Here is a 24,951-nt window from a genome sequence, read left to right on the forward strand (position 1 = left end):
GACGAGGAAGAATTATAGTATTTTTTAACTAATGGCGATAGATGGCGCTGTGGAACCACTAGAGCTCGGGCGAATTAAAAGAAGAAGAATACCCGGAACTTTTTATTTACGTCGTGGGTTGTTTGGGCTTCGCTCGTCGTAACAAGACCACGTGAATGGAGATGTGACTTGAACATTGTCAAAAGTTGCTATTTTAACGGTCACTGTTTCCCAATGAAAAACCTTAAGCAGCGACATGCCTCCCTTTTCCTTGAGGATACTTTCCAAGATGAAGCTCCGCGTCTTCCCTTACACTCCTCCATCGTCTTTTTCCTCCTGTCCTACTGCGAGTGCAAGTCTTTCAAAGTCCACCTCGTCTCCAGCAAGCTCGACAGCTCTCAGACCCTTCAGGGTCAGCTGCCAGGGTTCTTGGACGTGCAGGACGTCCAACCGGAGGATTTGCCCATCCTGGTGCGAGGCTGCCGTCTACCTGCCGTACTGGACGAAACCGGAAGACTTTGCAGAGCTGGACTGGCCGTGGTCTTGAGACACATCATCAACAAGAGCGTCGAGGCTGACCCCTCCAGGAATGATGTGCAGGAACTTCTTGGCTTCAAGAAGACTTGTCTCAAAGCCTGTGCTGAGGTTCGTGGTATCTAGGACAGCAATTTGCAAAATAACAATTGTAAACAAACATTTTACTAACGTATGCAGTTAGTTGGGTATTTGAGGTGCTTTTATCTGACAGTTTTCTCAAAATTTGTTTGTGAGCATGGGTTCTGAAATTTGACCTCACGGTGGACTATGTAACTCTGCTGTAACGCTCCCAAATCTCAAACCATGAATTTGGCTGTGAGGTGGGTAAGCAGAGCTGCAATGTTATTAGTAGTAGGTGTTAGCCTCTGACTACTGACACACATTCAAATATAAAAAGTTGTCAATGTACGTGCTTGGGAGGAATGTGTGCTTGGCGATCTGACGGCTTATTGTACCACATATAAGAACTGTCACGTTAACTTAAGTGGGTATCGGTGATTTGGAGATGAAGCGCCACCTCCATGAATGAAAATACAAACCATGCTTTAACTACAACCAGTAGAAATTGTAAGTCTGGGAAAAAAAAACCTTCTAATTCTTTTTTTTAATTCGTTATTTTAAAAAAATCAAAATGCAGATTAATACTTAAAGAGACAGTTTGGAAAATTAATGTTTGCACTTCAATTAATTTGATGGATAATTATTTTTCATGTACAATTAATACCTTTAAAAACAAAACAAAAAAAATTCTCATTCAGCATTATGATGTGGATGAGGTTTTATAATGGCGGAATGTCAGTTCACAGCTGTGCAATTTCAAAATTTCAAAGTTTAATTTTTTTAACCTTTTTATGTGTGTGAGACTATTTGAATTTGAAAGAGTTTGCACATTTTTTTCTGATAGTGTATGCGTTTGATTACAAAACAAACTTGTACTTCAAGGCACAATTTTGCCATCGACTGAGTGCTTCCCGTCTGTACCAAATCTATTTTCCGCCCTCCATTCCCTTAGGTGAGCAAGTGGACCAGACTGTGTGAAATCGACATCCCGTCCGCCGTCGAAGAGCACCTCCGAAATCCCGCCCTTGAGCCTCAGCCGCCGCCTCCCGCCATCCTCACCCTGGAGCGACGGCTAGCCGAGCCCGTCAAAGTCCACAACGATGACAAAATCCGCAGAAAGAAGCTCAAGCAGCTGAGACAAAACAACAAAAAAGGCTCCACAGAGGGAAACGCGGATTTCGTCCCTGGGGATGGACTTGAGCTCAAGGCGGCACTAGCTAAGCTCTCTGTTGAAGCAGTGCCAACTCCCACCACCAGGGAGAGCTCTGAGATCAGAAAAGTAAAGACCAACGACCTGCCTGTGCTGGAGCACGTCTTTGCAGAGGGGTTGTATTTCACTCTGACTGATGTGGTCTTGTTGCCATGCATCCATCACTACCTGGTGAGCTGCCTGCTAATCATTAAAGCCTGTCTGTGCCCATGCATAACATACAGCCGCTTTGAAATTAATGCTGCTGAACCAAGATTGCGTCACTAAAAGGTCTGCTTGCCTGAGATAGTTAACCAGGAAGCACTTAAAGCCCTTCTTAATGAGACCTATTATGTATTTTCCCCTCCATAATTATAAAAATGTGACCAGGTGGGGTAATGAAAGGGCTCGTCATTGATATAATTATCAAAATGTACTTAAAGGGAAAGGACACCTTTTTAGCCATTTTCCGCTGTAAAAAGTTACGTCTTTAACTGGAAAACAAGTGAGCCATGATTGAAGTGGACCATCTCTTGAAAAGAGAAATAATTATTGCACCGTAGTCAAACGGGTTTTTTTGTATGTTATTTTTTAGTTCGGAGGGGCGTGTTCTGTCTCACTGAGTGGCTTTCATCACCATGACGACCAGAATGTAGCCAGACATGTGACGAAGCAAGCGCCTACTCTGTGTGTGCGCTTCTGATAGAGCTTTTAAAATCCCAACTGTTGGCTATTAATTTTTTTTTAACATTTAAAGGGCAAGACAAGTCCAAAATGTTCTTTACAATAATGTTCTATGCACCTCCGCAAATCTAAAGATGGCATTATGATTAATATTACATTCGTGGAATATGAGGTCAGGAGCAAAATCCAGCTGTTTTTATATATCTCGGGGAGGCCATTTTGCCAATTGCTGTTTACTGAAAATGACATCACAGTGCCTCAAAAACAGCAGCCAATCACGGCTCCCGTTTTCTGAGTTTGATCATTTGACATTCGCTCGCCGAGTCCTGAGGAACTGTGAGGTCATTTTCAGTCGGCAGCCAATGTCAAAATGTCCGTCCCCATAATACGGATGAACTCTTTCATTGCCAAACGTTATTGGAAAAGAAAAGTGGAAAAGGCAGTATTTTCATTCACCTTTTAAGGCCAACGCAATACTGTAGGCTATGCTTATGTTGGGTGCTGCTATATGAAAAATTGACTTCCATTCCTTTCTTTGAATTGCATGTGGATAATAGCTGTGTTCTAAGTGTGGAAACACTGCCATCCAATGGTCACATTTATCACTACAGTGCTCAATTGGCTTATATTAGGTAAACTTTAGTCAGGGGTGATGGCTCATCATAAACAAAAAAAACGTATTTGACCAGAATTGTATTATTTATTATTGCTATTACGATTTTAAAAGACGAGAATTCTAGTCCATGGCAATGAATGGTTAAAAAAAGGTGGATTTTGTCACTTAATTTATTTTTAACTAACATAATAATTATCAAAACATCTTATTTAGACTGGTGGTAGAAAATGTTATTAAAAAGAAAAATGACTTCTCCTTCAAAGTTAACCTTATCCAATGACTTTTTAATGGTACATTTACCCGTTTTAGAATAGATTTTAGGCTCTACCTCTATTTGAAACTATTAATATTGGCAATTATAAAGACTTTTAGAAGTTCTGTCAATTACTTGCACTTTTATGTTTTTCGCAGCAGGACTCTGTCTCTACCCCCCGCCAGTAGTGTTTTGCTTCTTGTTTTTTGTTTTTTTTTAAAGCAAATGAGCAGCAAACACAGCAACATATTGTGGTGTTTTGGGGGGCTTCTGAGACTTTCTCTATATTGTATTTAACGATCTGCAAAAATGGCAGAGCAAGAAATTTAACATAACAAAACTTGGTTTGGGAGCTGTTCTATGAACAATTAAAAATCCAAAAAGTGTTCATGCATTGCAAGGCCACAGAGCCATACAGCACTTGTGGAATTTTATCAATGCTTTATGCATTTCACATTTTTGTGCACAGTGCAGGCGCTGGCTCGCGGGTTATTGTGCTATTATTTTTAATTATCGTGTTGTGATGGTAAGAAGATGAGGAGACACCCACTGTGCTCTCAAGTGTGGTCAAGAGTCTCATGACAAAGACTTAATTAGGGATTTTTTTTTTTTTCTTCCAGCAGCAGCCGTTGTGAGTCTTAATTAATCATGTCTGGGTTAGTATGATGTTATAATCCATAGCAGGATGTTCTTGTTTTTATTTCGAAATAATTTTGTAGTCACAGCAGTCGTGAGCACGTCTGTCTTTCGGTTTGGAGCTCCTGGATTCGTCCTTGACTTTTTTCTCACATTCAGATAATATGAACGTTAGGAAACAAGTGTTGGTACCTGGCCGATATCTGGACTTATTTCACGGTATCACCACGCGTATCATCACACGCGGTATCATCGCGTTGGAAGGCGATACTAGTTTCACCTGTGCTTCTGGAGCAGATTTATGATCACAAACTAGAAATTATGAATTAGAGGAATAGGTAATTGCCATTCATTTCATGGAAATGGGTAAGTCTTTCTTTAAAATGATCTGTTTTGTTTTTTGAGGGGAGGTGTGGATTTGGCTGCTGTTTAGTGCAGGGATGGATGACATGCACCCAAAATTTTGAAAAAAATTGCCTTCTCACCTTTAAGAAACTCTTATGTAGCCGTGAAAACATACATTTATAATATGCATATCATGGGTGTCAAACATACGGCCCGTGGGCTGCATACGGCCCACAAGGAGGGTTAACCTGGCCCGCGAGATGTTTTACAAATCAAGTTACTTTATCTATCTTTGTTTAGTTTTTTTTTTTTTGCTTATTTTTTTTACTTTTGCTTTTCCGCGTTGAATTACGAACAGTATGGCGTGCATGATAAAAATCTACATAAAATTGCCACTAATTGTTTTTAAGTTATATAGTTTACCTGTCCGGAGATAGATTTTCTCCATGCGATCCCTGAGCTAAAATGTTTTTGACACCCATGATATAATTGGTTGCCTGATTAATTTATTTGTCAACAAATTAAATTTGAAAATTCTAGTGGCCTTTGCATCCTTCTGTTTTTTTTTTTTTTTTCATGTGTAGCCCTCAAATTAAAAAGTTTGGCCACCCCTGCTCTAGATGACTACGCGTCCCGGAAAACCAACAACGACCCAAAAAAAAAAAATGCTGTAAAAAAGTAACTCCCTCTTGAACCGAGGAGAATATTTAACTGAAAATGTTATTGTTGCGCACGCCGCCAGACCGCCACAACACCTATTTCACCCTCCAGCCGTCACCAGTTCTTCTCCCGCATTGGGAAAGAACCCAAGTTCCCACGATGAGCCTCTCATAAGTCAGCTGCGCATCAGTGGTTTCCAGTTTCACACTCGGCCTAGTGTGTCTCCTCTCGACGGTCACCGACGCAAAGTAGACGCAGCGGATTCTTTTCACGCCGCCCCCTTGTTGTACCGCCGAGCCTCGCTTTCTCGCCTTGTAATCGCGGCGACGCGGCTTCTGTCTTGCGTTTTGAGTCTTCGCACTTCTATCGCTACTCGCTCTCGGGGCCCGTTGTGATGTGTCCCCCGTTGAGGCTGTAATAGGTGTGATGTGAGTTGTAATCAGACATCTGATGAGTCACTTATTAAATCTCCCTCCCGCTACTCTTTTTGACAGTCTTGGGTCCAAACACATGCTGCCGGTACCCTACGCCGCCTCCCCCACCTGCTGCGCTGGTACAGCCATGTTCAGGAGGTTCCTGGGGTCCTTCGGGCCGCCGAAGCCTGCAGGATCAATCTCCAAGTCCCTGAAAACCCGCCGCAGCTCCCAGCTGGGCCACCGGTCGAAGGCAACCCGCAGAGTCAGCTGGAGCAGGAAAAGGAGACCACCACGCAGCTGCATTTTGTCGGCGGACCCCGGCCCACCATGACCAAACTGAAAGTAAACGATTTTCCAGCAATCCTTTAATAGTGTTTCCTAAACTGTATTGAGCTGAGCCACGTTGTTTAAATTACTGACATACATATCGATTCAGGTTGAGTCGGCGGAGTTCGGATTTGATTCGGTGTGTAATGGCTCTGTTGGAAAGTTGTACGATCCATGACTTTTTTGTTGTTGTCGTTTTATATACATTTGAATGAGCTCGCATAGTTTAAATCAGTGGTGTCAAACAAATTTTTTGGGCCGCATTGTAGTGATTGTTTCTGTCAGAGGGCCGGAATGACTGTGAATTCAAATACATTTTTAGTGTGTTGATCACAAATTTACCAAGATTTGATATCAGAAGCCGGAAAAACTGTTCAAAAGAGATTTGGAGAATAACAAAATGTTTGTTTTTTTTCCCCCATAATTTTTAAAAGTTAAAGACAACTTGCAATTTTGGTATTTTAGTCAGAAATCTGAAGTCACATCAGCGTTTCAAGGGCCACAAAAAGTGAGGTGGCGGGCCGGATCTGGCCCCCGGGCCTTGACTTTGACACCTGTGGTTTAAATGTACACTTTGGATATATCTCTTCAAAAAAGATGATTTCGATACGTGTCAATATGTTTAAATAGAACAGTTCAAAATATTTTATATAACATCTGGCATAAATATGTAATTATAACCCTAAAAATATTTTAGTAGGTTGGAATAAACAAAAATACTTCCATTAATATAACATTACAGAAGAAAATTAAATTTTTATGTTATAATGTATCTCCAATAAAAGATTATTTAATGTGTATTTTAATATTTTTTTAAATGTAATTTTTAGATACCGTTCCATTGGATTCACTTGCATCTTTTCAATCAAGCCCATTTTTCCAATTGAAATTGTTTTTTCATTAATTCCATTTTCCTCTGTTTAAGTGAGCGCAGTGATAAAATGCTCATCCAAGATAGCCCAAAGCTTTTCACCTACTTCTAAAGCTTCATGAGGTGACTTTCCCGGCAAAGATAAATTCCTATAGTGTTTGCTCATTTACGGATCTCGCATTTATCATCTTTCATTTTCACCGACGCATACATTTTGCAGTTCCATTTCTGCTGTTTTGTGCCTTCAAGGATGAATCTCTAATCTCGTATTTTGGCTCCTGGCAGGCCTTCTTTTAATTGTACAATGTTTCCTCCCTCTGGCAGCCCTCCGCATGAGCTTTCAGTCATCAAATTAACATTTCAAAAGGGCGTTTTTTACGGGCTGTTTTTACGACGCTAAGATTATTATTATCTTTTTACTGGGCTTGCTAATAAAAATTACCTTTCATTATGGAATAATACAATCCACACACGCGCTTGTAATGCAGAGCACTGCAAATTGCCGGCCATCTTTTCACATGCTGTGAAAGCGGACCATTCCAGAAAAACACATAAACATTAGACGTAAAATTGTGCCGGTACAAATAGAATGGAACATACACTGTGCCTGCTTTGAATAGATGGTGCCTTGAGATATGGGGGATTTTTATGAGTTTTTTGAGATACGAGCTATCGATCGGGCATACTATTTTCCTTTTTGACTCAACGTACTTCACAACAAATGGCACTTTGGCCAATAATAGAGCCTACAAGCTGTGTATTGCAATTTTCAGCTGAAGGTCACTCGTCAACGGGTACGTAGTAGGACAATCATTTCACACAAAAATTCGAAATGAATGATAATTGTCGGTCAGGTGGGGATCTATGTTGGCCGGAATGCTGCGATTATTATTTTGTCAACGGTGGGGGAGGGGTTTGATCAGCCTGGAACAGTATGTGCCGTTTGTGAAATTTCCAAATTTCCTGATGGCCACCACGCCTTTGCCCACATCCCATTGCAGGTTTTATTCATTGTATTTGATCAGCGTGTACTTAATGATGTCGCCTGTGAGTGCATATTCACACCAGTTTAAGAGTGCTAGCTAGTCCTACAATGTCAGAAAAATAGTTTTGTGTTTTTTGTAGTGAAAGACTTGATAGTCAATTTTCACTTCAGTAAATTGGAAAACGTTTTGTTGACTTGTTCAATTTAAACATTTTATGGAGTGGTGTCGCAAATTGTTGCTTTAGTGAAGTGGTGTCAAACTAATTTTTATTTTGGGCCGCGTTGTAGTGAGAGTTTCCGTCAGAGGGCCGGAATGACTGTGAATTCAAATACATTTTAAGTGTGTTGATCACAATTTACCAAGATTTGATATCAGAAGCTGGCAAAAACTGTTCAAAAGAGATTTGGAGAATAAGAAAATGTTTGTTTTTCATCCCCCAAATTTTGAAAAGTTAAAGACAACTTACAATTTTGGTATTTTAGTCAAAAACCTGAAGTCACATCAGCATTTCAAGGGCCACAAAAAGTGAGGTGGCGGGCCAGATCTGGCCCCCGGGCCTTGACTTTGACACCTGTGCTTTAGTGTCACGTGTGATAAATAAATATGGAAATAACTACCAAAGTTGTAAAGAGACCAGAATTTTTGACAAACGGACGGGTTGGGGTATGTGGTGGGGGATGGGCCGTCAGCCGTTTGGGAAAATCCATATCTTCTCCCAAATTTCCCGATGGCCACCACTCCCATGCTAGTCAATGTAAACATACTGCAAAACAAAGAGAATTACACATATATTTCAAGCAAACACATAGCTTTAGCTACCTGAATACTTACACGCAGTTTAATCGGAAACTCCATGGGCTACTTCCCGCAGGCAACGAATGTGTAATTTGATCATAAGTGGCGTGACAAGGGGGACAGAGTCGGGTGCTTGAGGTTGTGTGTCATTTTACATGACGCCGGATTCATTTTAATTGGATATTTGACACGAAAGATTGAAATCACACATTCACGCTGCGAGGTATGCACACTTCCACTCACGCACAATGGCCACCATTCTAAACCCTGGACGAGAGGGATTACGAGGATGGCTCCGTGCCGCAACTGTTATGTCTGCAGCTGTTGTTGCTGTCATAGTTGCATGTATGCGTGCGCGTGCGGGAATGTTTCTGCGAGAGGGATGGAACCGATCTGTCTTTCAGAAACGCTTCTTTCGCCGAAAATTGTCCAAATCTTTGGAATTCTACCCTCTCAAAAGTAAATAATCTCCCATGAAAACAGACTGATGACATTTTCCCTGTTTTACAAGATGTTACAGACTGAACAAGAAACGGAATCAGTTTGTGGAAAAATAGTCACTTTAATTTATTCCAAAATACATGCTAGCCTGCAATTGTGATGTAGCTAAACTTGAAATAGCCTTACAGTTGCGCTCATAATTTTATATACCCCCAGGGTATGTTATACCCCAAGAGTATGTAAACTTACAAGTCCTTCTATATTATGAATTAGTTAGGCATTTTTTTTGTTACTTGGTTCTCAAAGCAAAGCATTGCAACACGTTTTGATTACATAAGTCAAGCATTATTGCGCAAAAGTCAAGCTAACGCTAACCAACACGTGACATACAGTATAACAATATTTTTCTTCTTCCACATTAGAGCACTTTTAAGTTGTGCTCATGAGTTTATATAACCCTAACACCTTTAAGATATGTAAACATATGAGCACAACTGTATTTAAAAGCCAGTATTCTTTTGCATTTTATACTCACGAAATAATGCACACTTTCAAAACTGATAAGTACAAAATCTCTTCCTCTCGTATGATATTGATATAACTTGATCAATAATAGCTCTTTTGAAACACTCTTTTACTCTAATATTTGAAATTAAAGTACATGGGATTAAAGATTGTTAGGATTGAATTACCGTATTTTCCGCACTATAAAGCGCACCGGATTATAAGGCGCACCCTCCATTAATGACATATTTTAAAACGTTTCCATATATAAGGCGCACCGAATTATAAGGCGCACCCTTATTTAATGATATATTTTAAAACTTTTTCAATCATAATATAGTAATACTCAAAGTAATAACAATAATAACTTTAAACTCTCAATAGCATAATAACTCAATGTCAATATGACCACCCTTGTTCAACTGTAAACCCACAAAAGAAACAGGTAAAGTTTACTTTATCAGTTCATTCTCCAGCTACGAATCCCAAACTCAATATTCATCCATATATAAGGCGCACCTTATTATAAGGCGCACCATCAGCTTTTTAAAGAAAAATGAAGGCTTTTAGGTGCGCCTTATTATGTGGAAAATACGGTAGTTAATTATTTGGTTTTGCTCAGTCATACATTACCAAATAAAAACAATAGTAGTAAATAGGAATCAGGAAAAAAACATTTTTAAGCAAAATATATTATTCTCAGATTATTTGATCTCTTGTAATTAATGGAATAATCGACAATAGCCTTAAAATATTCAACAATGAATACTACGAGTATATGAGGTAGCGTGTGAGTGTGTCCATCCGAGAGCATACATCCTGATGCGTGACTGTGTTTGTGTGTCCTGCGGCACGTACACAATGACGCTCCGACAACACAATCCTTCCTGACACTAACCAGGATGCTCTGGTTTCACTATCCGCAGACATAAATGCCTAATAACCTCTTTCTCACCTCACTTAACACACACTGATGATGCGTGGCAAATGTAGCCAACAGGCAGCCATCCAAACGAAAACAAAAGTGCAAGCCAACTCTCTAAATGAAGGCCCTCGGGAGGAAAACTCTGGATTGTATTACCGCTTCGATGATTGAAGTTATTTTTAATTCACTGACTTCATCTTTTCCAAATAAATCAAATGATGTCAAGATGTTATTCCCTAATGAATATGGTCAAAATATAGTCCTCCCTTGCGGAATATTGCTTCGTTTTTTCGTGGATTTACTCCATCATGTTTTTTTTTTTTTTTTTTTTAAGTCAAGTACATATTCCCTGATCAGTTTAAAGCATTTTTGGATGAAAAATACTTTAAACAGAGTGTTGTGCCTTCAAAATCTGAATTATTAAACTTTGTAGGGTTATCTAAAGGTGTATTTTATTCAGCAATACCCAAAGATTGATCATTTCAAATCCTCAGTAATATTCCTTTAATTATTCATTAAAATTATGTCAACAGCAATGTGCATCCGTATAAAACCTAGCAAAATAACGGCCTACAATGTTTGCAAATGACTCACGGAAACACATTTTGGTGATAAATTGCCTCACCTTCCAATTCATTTGCTCTTAATCTGAAAAGAAAAAAATAGTACGTTTCACATCACTTTGATTTGCTGATACCTGCAGAAACCCTGTTAAAATTTCACATCCCACCTAAAGAGTCGTCACATTTCCCCAAGGAAATTGGTGATAAATTGCCTCAACTTCCAATTCATTTGCTCTTAATCTGAAAAGAAAAAAATAGTACGTTTCACATCACTTTGATTTGCTGATACCTGCAGAAACCCTGTTAAAATTTCACATCCCACCTAAAGAGTCGTCACATTTCCCCAAGGAAATTGGTGATAAGGTGCCTCAACTTCCAATTCATTTGCTCTTAATCTGAAAAAAACAAAATAGTACGTTTCACATCACTTTGATCTGCTGATACCTGCAGAAACCCTGTTAAAATTTCACATCCCACCTAAAGAGTCGTCACATTTCCCCAAGGAAAATGGTGATAACTTGCCTCAACTTCCAATTCATTTGCTCTTAATCTGAAAAGAAAAAAATAGTACGTTTCACATCACTTTGATTTGCTGATACCTGCAGAAACCCTGTTAAAATTTCACACAGAGTCGTCCCATTTCCCCAAGGGTACTCGTACCCACATTTGAAAACCACTGCTGTTGTGGTATTTAAAGCTATGCAAGCTGAGCCCTGATTGGTTGTTTCCTGACCACAACCGCCCGTGAACTTTCTTCACAGAGAAAGTGTTTGAGCTTGTGGATCGGAATGATACATCTGCCCTTTTTTTTTGAGCCAGTAAAGAAAAGCCCTGTAATCATCCATCCATGTTCTACCTTTTTGTGGCTGAGCTGGAATCTACCGTCTTCCAAGCCGACGTTTTTGGCAAGCGCTGGGGTATTAAATTTAAGAGTCTTCAATGAAACTAACATGTTTTTTCGGAGTGCGCGAAGAAAAGTTAAGTACCGTACCCGATACAAATCTGTGCAAGCACAAATAGAACATTTAATTATAAGACGACAACACGTCTTTATCAGAAGCAGGATCATTTTATTGGCTAACAAAACACACAAGGAATTTGTCTTTGGTAGTTTGAGCCACGCAAGTATTACATTCAAAATCGGAGTACCAAGCAGAAACAGCTGAGCTAATGATGTGGAAAGCAAAAATAGTGACCTGTAGTTCAATAGTTATCATGCAGTGACAGTTGTGCAGGTTATACAAAAAAAATCATCATACAAAAAGAAACTAATAGTGTACTATGATCCGATGACAAATGTAACAATAATAAGCGTCCTTGAAAATGTCAAAATGATTTGCTATAGTGACCAATAACATTTATATATGTTATATGGTAGATAGCTGAAGCTTCAATGATGAATGTGAAATACGCAAGAAGGATTCTGCCCCTTGGATTTAGCGAAAACCTTGAAGTTGTCAACTGGTTTCCATGGTAACAGCTGTTTATCCATGTCCCCATAGGAAAATGGCATTGAGGCTACCTTTGCTCAGCATCCTTGCCCGGAGTGGACACTTGCATGGGACTGCTTACCGGATGCAATCAACCCAACAGAAGGTACCCATGAGTCTACCTGCTCAAATCCAGCAGATTTTATTTTCAACACGCACCCCACTTAGTTTTAATCAAACTGAGCCATTTAAGAGAAAATGTAATGTACAAACAAATTGCAAATTAATTTCATACTACATTTATTTGAATACACTATAATGACATATATTTATTGTTCAAACTGCTAAACTACTTTTTTTTTTTCCAAATATTCACTCCCTTTGAATTTTATTAGAGGGGACGCGCTCGCTTACCACTGCGTTACATCACCTCCCCCTTTTAAGGACAACATTCAGTTAGCATTTGGGAGCTGTGGACAGTAATTCTTGAAGTTATGCAGGTAGAATTCTTTTCCATTCTTGCTTGACAGTTCGGAGTAAACATATAGATGAATCAATTATGGCTGATGTCAGCCAGGATGAGGAGTTTGCAGTAAAAAGTCAAAAGCATATAAAATATTTATAAAATATCGGCAATGGTGCTTGTTTTTTTGCACAACAAACAGGGGCGTAGCCAGAAAATGTGGTGCTTATAATCAAGCAAGATGAAGTCTAAATAGTATTTTGGGTCCTTTTTGGCTGAGAAGTAACCCCAGACCTCCTTACCGCAAGAAATTATTTCAAGTAGGACTCCTAGTATTGCCCGTTAAAAGTTTTCTTTTTTTTCCAAAGTTGTAGGCTCATCACCTGTCTCTTGACAGTTTTTTTTTTTTTTTTTACCTTCCCAGAGATGTCTGTGTCTTACTCATTTTCCATCTTTATAAGTGAAATTTTGGCTCGCAAGTGACCAAAACGATCCCAAGAGAATCCTCCCAGTTTTCAAAATCAAAGATTTTTCAAAATAAAACATCTTTCAAGGCCCGGAAAATACATAAACAGGAAATAGTTTGCAGAGCTCTTTGCCAAACTAAACTTGAGTTTAGTCCGTGTTTGAGCAAGTCTGCAACCGACAGGAGTTACAAAGGTTGAATTTAGTGTTCTTTTCAAATTGGTGACAAACAAAATTAAACACCATTCCTCCTGATGGTTGAAATTTAGGTACAGCCATCTAGTCTCAAATAGAGTTGAAGGTAAATACACCTGCATTACACCTGCATCTAAAGGATTTAAATAGTTGCCTTTAGTAGTTAGTGTTTTTTTTGCACAATAACACAACATATTTAAATAAAAAAAAAACGCTGGTGAAATTAAAAAGATGAATCAGATGAATGAATTACCAATCTTAATCATTAGCTCCATTTTTAATACCTTGACAGCATTAGCATTTTCTGTCGCGCTTGTTCATTTTAAATATTGCACTGAAACAATTCGAACAAACTCACGAATTGAATCGATAGTGATTTATGTCTGAGAAATTGCAATTCACCTTTTAAAAACACAACTCATCGAGCGCTACTATTACGAGGTGACCCGGTTATACCATCTGTCAAACTGTAGTCTGTTTCCTATCATTTTATTTAAAAGTACAGGACGTGGCTTAAAATAAGCTTTTGCTCGCTTTTCCATGCTTTTTTTTTTCCCCCCAGCCACTTGTTACCGATTAATCTCTTTCAATAATAGCAACCCTGTTAACGTTTCCCTGTGCACCATTACAGTGTTTAGCACCATGTAATTAAACTGGAGACAAAAGCCAGCCAATATGCCCTGAACCCCGTGCGTGGGTTTTTCTGATCCAGATGCTCCGATGCTGTACCTCAACGGCCACACACAACGCCTCCACAAACAGCGTTGTTGCCTATAATACACCTGAATAAATGTTCCAAAACAAAAAGGTTTTTAGACCAGTTTTATTCAATTCGGATTGCAAATGTCCTAGGTAAAAAAAAAAAAAAAATTCTCAATCAGCAACATTCATTATAGGCTGATTTGCGGAAAGTATTTCAGTAAGTATCTCAGATAGAAACGTGTGTGAACAGAAGTGCAATAAATGGATTCTTAAATGAGCGAAATGGAAGACTTATGTGAGCTTCATCCTCCTGTGTCGAAGCCTGTTTTGCGAAACACACCGGCGGGGGTCTTGATGCGGTGTTAATGGAGGCGCCAGAGCGTGCGGCGCAGATACAGCTAAAGCGGGCGAGGACGATGGCACGACTGAGGAAGTTGAGAGGAGGCTCAGATAGTCTGACAAGAGACAACCATTATCAAGATAAACAAGGCCAGCGGTGAGGGCAGGGCAAAACAACGAGGCTGATGGGTAGACCACATAGTTGTCATCGTTGAGGCATGCTACGGTCGTATCCTCCGGGCTTGTTTTTGGAGAGGACATTGAATTCCCGTGTCTTTTCCTTTTGGCTTCTATGAGCATGACTTAAATTGAACAGGCAGAGCTGTCGCTCTTAGTCTGGGCCCCTCAATTTTCAGATTTTAATCAGAGAAATGCAATAATGTAATAGTATTGTGTTGTAGTCTTGGTTCAAAGGCGTTTCAGCATGCAGTAAATCAGTGGTTCTTATTTGGGGGTACTGGCAACCTTGGGGGTACTTGGAGGAACTCCAGGAGTGACTCGAGATTTGAAATGAAACAAACATGCCAAAATCCTTGAAAAATATTTTTTGATTTAGTAAATCGGGGAAATATAAATTCATAAAACAAATTTTATGTTCAGTAGCTTATTCAATTCTACCTCTCGTTACCTGTCAAGTTAGTGATTTTTTTAATTTTTGGGGGGTAAACAGATTTCTACTATGATTCCAAAGAGGACACTTTAAGTTGAATATTTTTATGTGGACAAATATTTATATATAATTATTTCTTTTTGCGAATAGGTCTGACACATGTTTTGTGGTTAAATATTTATTATTAATTAAGTTACTGATTTATCTTTGTGAACAGATCTCTACTGTAATCCCAAACAAGGATACTTTACTGTATGTTTAATATCAATGTTTCTATAAAATCAAAACTATTTATGAATATTTTTTTTCCCTCAACCACATTTTTTTAGTGGCATCAATTCTAACCATACACATGTGTGTTCAATTTAAAACCCACAATTTTTTTTAAACGGTATGGTCTGTCTTTGTAGCCTGTGAAGTTATGAGGACACTATAACTGGTCTCTGCCGTCATCTACTATCTTGAAGTGAAACCCAAGTCAAAAAATAATTTTTTGGTTGCTTACACAGTTTGACCGCCGCTCAAAGGAATGTTGCAAACATTGCAGGAAAATCAATGTCATAAATCCTGTTAAAATGTATCTCAAAAATTGTAATTTTAATGGTTTTATATGGTCCGAAATGTGGACAATGATTATTTTTGTACACAAAATCTTGCACGTCCAGCTGCAATCACATAGAAATGTCTGAATTGTTGCATTTTGAAATTTGACATGTTTTAATCATCTACTGGAAATTTCAGCTCCCTAGTGTTTATTTTCCATTGATTTTTTTTTTTATGATATAAGAAAATCAAAAGAATTTCCATAATTTGTAACATAATGTCACAGGGGTTAGAATAACAAGCTGCGCAAAAGTCTCTTTTAAAAATGTCTTTGTTGGATGACTTTGTGAGGCAGACTAAACCTACGGTCAGTTGATCGGGAGTCATTAACACCCACGCAGGTTTTATTACTTCATCTCGTGGCAAAGACGAACTATAAAAAGTGTTCAAACCTCAACATCCAATCTCATTTTGTTTCCAGAAACCCTGATATGATGTGTTTGAGGTTGTCTTGGGAATTTTGAAGATGGATTGTTAGGCCGCTCATCAGTTATTCAATAGCTCTGGATGAAAGTAACAGGCATGATTTCCCCCCTGGCATATCACCACCTAAACTGGCTCTGAGATAATTACTGCATTTCATTCAAGTTGAGTTTTATGAATTTCCCTCAGATTATCATTGACTTGATGTCGTAATTCCCGCGGGGCATGGTACAAATTACTGTCATCGGAGCTTCAAACCAGTACTTTGTCACTAGGTATTGAAATAACTTTGCACTTGGTGAGACTTGTTTCTCGCTGAGGGATCATGAGATACGATTCTTCTTTTCATTGCCGTTTCTTTATTCGAGCCAAACGTGTTTGTCGACAGTTCTTGTTCATTTTTTTTTTTCCAGGAAAGGCTGTTAATTAGCACCGGCGTCCTTGTAGGACACTGACTTTATTGAGGTTCCTGATTTGAATTGCTGAATTGGGTCAGTGAAGTGGTTTGTGCATACACTGTAGCTCTATTGCTATTGGATATCACAACTCATTCATGGTCCATTCTATACAAATCAGACAGTCACGGGATTACTAGTCTAGAGACAAAATGTTGGATAGCTGATCGAAACGTATCTTATAAACCTGTGTTTTCCCTTTTTGATTACACTGGCCTCTTCTTATCGACCGGTAATAGTGTGCCGTACTCATCATCAATTTTCACAGGTCATATTTCAAGCATTTTTCTCCCCATAGTATTTATTTGGAAACAGGCATACTGTCTCAGCCTCAGAGCCGGAGAGTAAAAAGGTTAGGAACATCATAAATTTGGATCTAATTGCTCGTCTAATCGTCCGTATGACACACATAATGATTGTAGCTAATTAGTAAGGCCTTGATTAATGCCTCATTTTCAAAGCTAGTGCACATCATCCATGCTGTGCCAAGGCAATTATATCAGAGCCATATTGAGTGTGTCATTGCGTGTTGTAAGCCACACTGGAGTGATGGGTGTAGATCTATTCAATTTGTATTTTTTTTTTCATTTTTTTTGGAAACGAGGGATTCTTTGGGTTGTGATGTTGCAGCAACAAAACTCGTTGTGTTGCCTTCATGGTGTAAACGTTGGTGCCAAATCCGCGTTCTTGTAACCATCGTTTTACTCGCAATTTGTATTCTGCCAAAGACATTTGTTGGCTACAACAGCTCCTGTTGTCCTTATCTACTGCCAGAAAGCAGTACTTGAGATCAGAACAACTGCAACAATAATGGACTCAGTGTTTATAACGTTTATAAAATAAGCCCAAAAGATATATAAGTACATACATAAATGTAAAGGCTATTTTAGTTTCAGCTCACGTTATTTGAACTTGATTTATGGCATTGTTTGGTATAGGAGCAGTGTGGCAAATTGCTACAGGTTTGTTGTAGAGCACAGGTGTCAAACTCAAGGCCCGGGGGGCCAGAACCGGCCTGCCGCATCATTTAATGTGGCCCGCCAAATGCTAATTCGATTTATGGTTTCTAGCTTAACTTGCAGATTGTCTTCAAAAACAACCATTTTCTGTTTCCGATCTATCTTTTGAACAGTTTTTATCAGCCTCTTTTTTCAAAACTAGGTAAAGATGTAAACCAGCAAAAACGGCGTTTATTAGACACATGTTTTTCTATTTTTAAGTCCTAAATTTTCAGAATTTTAGAGCAATTAAAGGGGTACGTTAAAATTGAAGGTTTTTTTTAGACTACTTTTAGATTTATTCCGGCCCTCTAACAGACACTAAAAGTACAATGTGGCCCACAATAAAAATCAGTTTGACGCCCTTGTTGTAGAGTGAATATGTGTGTTTGACGTCAAAAGACGAATATGAGAAATCAACATTGGTCAATTTCGCATAAAGCACAGGTGTTGAATTGGTATCCTGCATGTTTTCGAACCTTCTCTCTCAAACACACCTGATACAAATGATTAGGTTCATTTTAAGCTAATGCGGAGCTTGCTAATAAGCTAATTATTTGAAAAAGGTGTCTTGGAAACAGATTTTCTGCAACGCGTATCTTCCGGAATGTCTTTACAAACGGACAACATGGCGGACAAAGTATTGCTTATGGAAGTTCGCCGGTACAAAAACCTTTATGATTCGTCTGAAAAGTAATACTGCGATCTAACTACCGTAAACAGCAAATGGCGAGCATCACGCTGGAGAGAAATAAGGAGTCTGTTTAGATTGTTTGAATCTACTAAGATTCTCTACCTCTGTTAAAGAGTTGTGTTGTTTGTATGCTGTAGAGTCAGTTTACTGCCACCTATAGTATGGGAGAATATCGACCGACTGGCGGGGAAAGCCACTCGACTGCTGCATGCCGGCGCGTCAAGTATAAACCAAGCTTGACTTTTGCTGCAGGCTTGTTTTCGCCATTGTGAATTTCAGTGCAAAGCAAACGCAGAAAAAAACATTTCGTATTATGCAACGGGGATTTTTCGTTGTATGAGGAAGTAAGAAAGAGGGAAAGGGGATTACTTTGCACATGCAGCAGTCGTTGTAGAGGAGTTTTACTGCATTAATGTTAAGCACGTCCGCTGTGTGCAACGACACAGTTTCCCCAATGCACCTTCTGGACAGTTGTAGGCTATTTACATTTCACACAGAGGTCACATATAGGTTGCATTTATTTAGATATAAGAATGACCCCACAAAAAATCGGATTTCATAAAAAATCGAACTTCAAAAGCATTAAACTCTGCTGAACGTAGCATTAGAATAATCTGTGCAATCAACAAAACAAAACACAACAAAACACACTATTCACAAGCCTATACTTGCATTTTTTTTAATTTCAGATGTGATTACCTGGAAGTAAAAGCCGAAATGTTGGTATCACATCCATCTTTAGATGTTAAATCCAAATGTTTACAGTCAAAAATACATTGTTCTACAGTCATGTATTTCTATTGGTTGAATGTATATGTGACTTTGCGCGGTGCCAATTTATCACCCTCTTTCACCACAAAATGCTGAACGAGCAGGATTTTGAAAATATTTGAATTATTCATCATCACTCTGCAGCTCGCTTCGGGAACCCAATTGCTTGAGACTTTCTCAGGCTCCACTGAAAAACCCATGGAGACTTTCGGACGCTATACTAGCAGCACGTTAACGGTTAACAGTGCTGTCTCGCTCTGGTCCACAGACAAAACCGTTTTCCCCTTGGACCTGGTATGTTGCAACACATTCCTGGCGATTTATTTCTTTTTTTTAAGTCAGAGAAGTAAAGTAAGCACAATCCAGTGACACATTCGGCTTGACGGGATGGGTCGATCAAAAGAGTGTTGATGTTTTCAAAACGGTACTTCAGGGACATGCTGCCAGACAGACTACACTTGGTGTACACAGTCAATGTCAGACAAAAGGATAATAACGTCATACAGTGACTGATTTCATAACATATTGAATATGGAACAACGGCGCGTTGGCCGAAGTGATATTTTTGGTTCTACCAAACCAAATGACATTTTTTTTCCGGTTTAAGGCTTTTCCGCTATTGGACAGGCATTCCCCGTGTTTGCTTGTCTGCTAATTTGACAAGAAAAATAACCTCAGGGGAAATAAACGAGGGGCTTAAGCTCTTGACAAATCATTTTTAGACATCCTGGTATGCGGCGATACTCGTTAGCTCTGGGCCATAACGTTTTGAAAGTGTCATGGTCATAATTGTCCCAAATCCCACCGGAATAGATTAGAGATGAAACTGAGCCCTGTGACAAAAATGATCAGGGTTATAGCTATTAATAAATTATAGCGACTTCTTTTGCAAAACGTTGCATGTCGTGATTTTGTGATGAATTTATACAGCTGCGCATTGTCATTAGTGACCCAATTTTACGGCGGGCGAGCCAAAAATAAAACAGATGATTATGTTATGATGATTTTACACAAGCTACCTTCTGGGTTTGCTGAATAAAGTGCAGCTACAGTTACCACTACAGATCTATTAATTGTTCTGTTGCTTAGACCGAGTTTAAGCTTTTTTTAAGATTTGACTTCATTTGTTGTTTTGATTAAGTGTGGCAGGTTTATTTTAATCTTAATATAAATCTACATATTTTTTTATTTCAAGAATTCTATGGTTGTCGATTGTTCTTGTTGCACTGACAGATCATTTCTTTTGTTTTAAATAGATTAACTGTGTAAGCAAATGAATGTATCTATTATTAACTCATAAAATCCAAGAACACATTTTTGACATATCTCAATCCCAGGTAGTTTATTATTAGTTTATTTATTTATGCAGAAGTAACTATTTTGAGACCCTCCTTTATGTTTAATTTATGGAGAAAAAAATATTGGAGGAAAAAAAAACGTTATATTAGTACCTGGGATTGAATGTGTGGCCTCTGTAAGGACGTATTAATACGTCTTTAGTATTGAATGAGTTAAGGTGTGTCCGTGCACTGGATTTATTGATCGATGTTAGTTATAATTATGATCATTATTCGAATGAAAAACAAATATGCTCTAAATACCAACCGACCTAATGAAAAACACTCAGCGCCATTCATAACCTTGAAAGCATGTCCTGTACTGTATGTTGGGACAAACACAATTTGTCAAACGGTGTGTGGATCTGTAAATACCACACACACACACACACACACACACACACACACACACACACACATACCGCACGCCAAACATCGACAGCTTAGCTGGAAAAAAAATTATTGCGTACAAGTGATACAATTACAGTATCCCAAAATTGGATTTCATCAGCAATTTTGTTGCTGATACTGGAAGATTTTTTTTTTCAATTATTATTTTGAAATAGATTAATGTTAGTTATTTGCACTTGACACAGTTTTATTCATTTTGGAGTCCAAGCGGCTCGGACAGGCGAGGCACACGCTGAAACCTGCACGAGCCAACCTCTCGCCCGCAGCTCCGTCTGGTCATGTTTTGACAGACATTCCTCAGCAGCTAAAGGATGCACGTTGAGAAGTTTTTTTTCCCCTCCTCTGTTTGACTTCATTAAGGTCCCATTTTTTCGCTGTCATCGCGGCATTTCGCACGTACACAAAAAAACGTCAGCGACAGCTTTAGTGAAAGCAGAAATAACCTCCTCTGCTTTTACACAATTTTTTTTCCTAGGTGCTCCATGTTACAAGGTTGGGTATTTCTCAAGCTTTTATGGACTTCACAATTTTTTTTTTTTATGGTCGATATTCACTTTCTTTCCGCAGGAAAATTATTTGGAGCTTTACTGTTATTAAATCCGTACAAAACACGCTTGCCTGGTAGGGTTACCGCTTTTAAACAGCCTCGCCGTCTTTTTATGTGACAAACATATTTCTTAGTACTGGACAGGTGACACTTTTGTGGAGATGCTTGTAAGGATCATTTTTCCTCTGTGGCAGCTGAATATGAACCAGAAATGGGGCTCCCTTGGAGGCTGTGTTACAGTTCAACTGTGTGTTGTTTGTGTGGCTTATACTGGTCTGTGAGCCAGTTTGTTCCAGGGCTGCACAAATATTTTGCGAATTTCCGATTTTTGAATTTATTTTTCTTCGTAGCCGTGTGCTTACCCTCCCGATACCCCTCTCCCCCTTGAATTTTCCATGTTTGCTTTTTATTTAAATTACCGTATTTTTCGTACTTTAAGGCGCACCTAAAAGACTTATTTTTTTTAAAAGCTGATGGTGCGCCTTATAATCAGGTGCGCCTTATACATGGATCAATATTGAGATTGTACTGATGAAGTAAGCTTTACCTGTTTCTTTTGTGTATTTACACTTGAACAAGGTTGCTCATATTGACATTGAGTTATTATGCTATAGAGAGATTAGAGTTATTTGAGTTATTATTTTTATTACTGTGAGTATCACTATATTGTAATTGAAAATGTATTAAAATATGTCATTAATTGAGGGTGTGCCTTATATATGGAAAAAGTTTTAAAATATGTCATTAATTGAGGGTGCACCTTACAGTGCGGAAAATACAGTTGTTCTATTTTGATGATACGATGAACCAAAAGGTTTGTTTTATAGCTTTTTGGGTCACAATTCATTCATTTGTCTCCTGCAGTGACATTATGCTCTTGAGAGATTACAGTTATTATTTGACTTATTATTGTTATTACTGTGTGTATTACTATATTGTAATTGAAAAAGTATTAAAATATGTCATTAATTGAGGGTGCGCCTTATAATCCGGTGCGCCTTATATATGGAAAATGTTTTAAAATATGTCATTGATTGAGGGTGCGCCTTATAATCCGGTGCGCTTTACAGTGCGGAAAATACAGTAGTTCTATTTTGCCGATACAATGAACCAAAAGTTTTGGTTTGTAGCTTTCTGGGTCACAGTTCATTCATTTGTCTCCTGCAGTGGACATTTATTTTTGGTTTATATCTTTTGACCGGTTGAAGCTACCTTACTAAGTCGTAGTGCGCTCAGTAGAAGACATTCATGTCTCATGTGTCAAGTGGGATGCAATTCACTTTGCTTCTTGTGGAGACAAAATGGACACAGCAGTGGTCAATTTAGTAGGATCTAAATTCTTTTGATAATATAGTCTTTGATGGTCTTTTTTTGTATTTTGACTTTTATAGACATCAATGGCAGTGAATGAGTAAGTAAAATATGAAAAAAAAAAAGTATACTGCTAAAAATGGCTAGCTCAACTATGAAGCGCTTCTTTTTGCAGAAACTACGAATTTAAACAGTCAATTACCTTTACACAATACGGGATTACCGCATAATATTTGAGTTTCTCCAAGAATGATCCTTAAACTAAACCGATGGCATCCAAAATGCTGCAAATACAACTTGAGCGTGGCCTAATCTTCAATCTTCACGCAGCCTTTCTTGCGCTAACACCAGCATTTCCCGTGGGAGGGCGACGGGAGCTGTCGTATCCTGCAGGGCTCGCGCCGGAGAGGCTCTCCGTCCCCGTGCTGTTTACATTCTAATCTGGCGATGGAGCTGGCCGATAAATCCCCAGCCAGTCCCGCAGAATCAAAGGCTAATGGAGGCACTCAGGGTTTAGTGCCAGCAGCTGTAGCCTGGGCTAATGGACTCACGTCCTCCCCTCCCTCCTCCAAACTCAACCGCGTGCAATCCCCGCAATGGGCGAGATGCGTCAGGGAAGCTTCTCGGAAATTTAACCTTCTATTCTTTTCGGTTAAACGGAGCCTGTGGAAATTCAGAGTAGAAACTCTCATTGAGGCCGCGGAGTGATGAGGTGAACATTTCAAAAATTTCCAGCTGCCATCATGGTAATGAGTGCCTTTACGTCAAACCGCATAAAATGATGGTAATGCTAAAACCCAACATGTTTTTTTGTTTGTTTTCCTTTTTTTTCCGTTACTTGTGACTGAACTTAATGGGCAATTTTTCCCCTCTCGTTTGCATAGCCAGCAAAAGCGGTTCACAAGGGTTAAGAAAACCTCCCCCGCGTGTTTTGGTTTGTGACATTTCTTCTGTTGTATCTGTTGTTGTTATACTAACGAGTGCAAGACTTTTTTGCTATCCGACAAAAAGAAAGTACCTGTACGTTTATGCAACTTTTCCCTTATTATCCGAAATAAACACGGGAAAATGATTTCTGTTTTATTATGAGTTGGTTGTTGTTGTTTTTAAATAAATGCTTTTCATGAGCTTAAAGAAAAAAAAAACAATAATAGAAAAATAAAGAGGAATTAATCAAATTGGATTCCATTTGGAGACACTTTTTACATGTCTGTGTTCTGCTGTTTTGGTTAGCAACAGAATTTCAATCCCTGATTTATATTAGCACTCCAATGTCAGACAGATTTTTCTCAATCTACATCCAAAATCTCAAATATTAGTAGTCATATACAAACAGTAAATTCTTACCATATACTAAACGTTTAAAAAAAATAATGTCCTGAAGTTAACATGAATTGTTAATTTGAACATTAAACCGTAGAAAGTGTTTTCCATCCATCCATTTTCTGTAGCCGCTTATCCTCATTAGGGTCGCAGGCCTGCTGGTGCCTATCCCCACATCTCTATGGGTAGTAGGCAGGGGACAACCTGAGCTGGTTTCCATCCAATTGGGTGCACACAAACAACCCTATCACACTTAAGGACAATTTAGAGTGGCCATTTCACTTTTGGAATGTGGGAGGAAGCTGTAGTGCCCCGAAAGAACCCATGCGGGCTTGGGGAGAACATGCAAACATGTAAATTTTAGACAAACTGTTGTATTTTGAATAGTATCACTTCAACAAGTCCCTTTTGACATACTAAAAATTAACTCCTTGTATCATTCATGCTAAAATTGTGTTAGATTGATATCAGTAGTATATATTTATATATAGTATCAGATGCTAGGCTGCAATATCGGCATCGTAAGAAAAAAAGTTGTATCGGAACACCCCTAATTTAAATAGTTTCATTTCTGGCCTGTAGCTTCTATGAAATTATTGATACAGACTTCTTTTCCCCTTCATTTTTTATTTTATTTTTTTACCTTTTTTTATATACACTATGTACCATCAATTTCTTGGCCTTTTGTTGCTTTCTTGCAGGAGAAATGTCAAACATTCGCACAGTCCGAAAAAGGCAACAGCTGAATAACTTGGTTGCCATGGTGACGCAGCTCGCCAGACCAGGATACACCGTGGTGGATTTCTGCAGTGGAACGGTGACTTTTATTTGTTTATATTTTCAATGTTGTCAATCCGGCCATATCTGTGTCAATAGCGAGCGCCAACTTTGATTATCTTTTATAGCTGGCTCTTGGTCTGCTGGGGGAGAATATTTGCGCAGAGCGAGTTATGCTGTCACTTGAAGGCAAAAAAGGCAATTTAAAGGCTTCTCTGTCGAAAACTTCTTTCTTTTTTCGTTCTTTGTGATGCTAGGGCCACGTGGGCATCGTTCTGGCTCACGCCCTCCCATTGTGTCAGGTAACATG

The 24,951-nt window shown here is 38.8% G+C and overlaps 1 protein-coding gene across 1 annotated transcript in view; it reads left to right on the top strand.

The window, feature by feature from the left end:
- The first annotated feature begins 79 nt into the window (after positions 1-79).
- The window catches only part of gstcd (glutathione S-transferase, C-terminal domain containing), a 37,267-nt gene continuing 12,395 nt past the window's right edge, over positions 80-24,951 (top strand). The window contains exons 1-6 of the mRNA XM_088418475.1: positions 80-624; positions 1,529-1,957; positions 5,454-5,717; positions 12,290-12,383; positions 24,566-24,681; positions 24,899-24,943. Coding sequence (XP_088274601.1) covers positions 214-624; positions 1,529-1,957; positions 5,454-5,717; positions 12,290-12,383; positions 24,566-24,681; positions 24,899-24,943 — 1,359 coding nt within the window. The 5' untranslated portion in view covers positions 80-213. The remainder of the gene's footprint in view (positions 625-1,528; positions 1,958-5,453; positions 5,718-12,289; positions 12,384-24,565; positions 24,682-24,898; positions 24,944-24,951) is intronic.

The sequence above is a fragment of the Hippichthys cyanospilos genome, chromosome 7 (assembly GCF_059441005.1).
Source record: "Hippichthys cyanospilos isolate Australia breed blue-spotted pipefish chromosome 7, RoL_Hcya_1.0, whole genome shotgun sequence".
Lineage (NCBI taxonomy): Eukaryota > Metazoa > Chordata > Actinopteri > Syngnathiformes > Syngnathidae > Hippichthys > Hippichthys cyanospilos.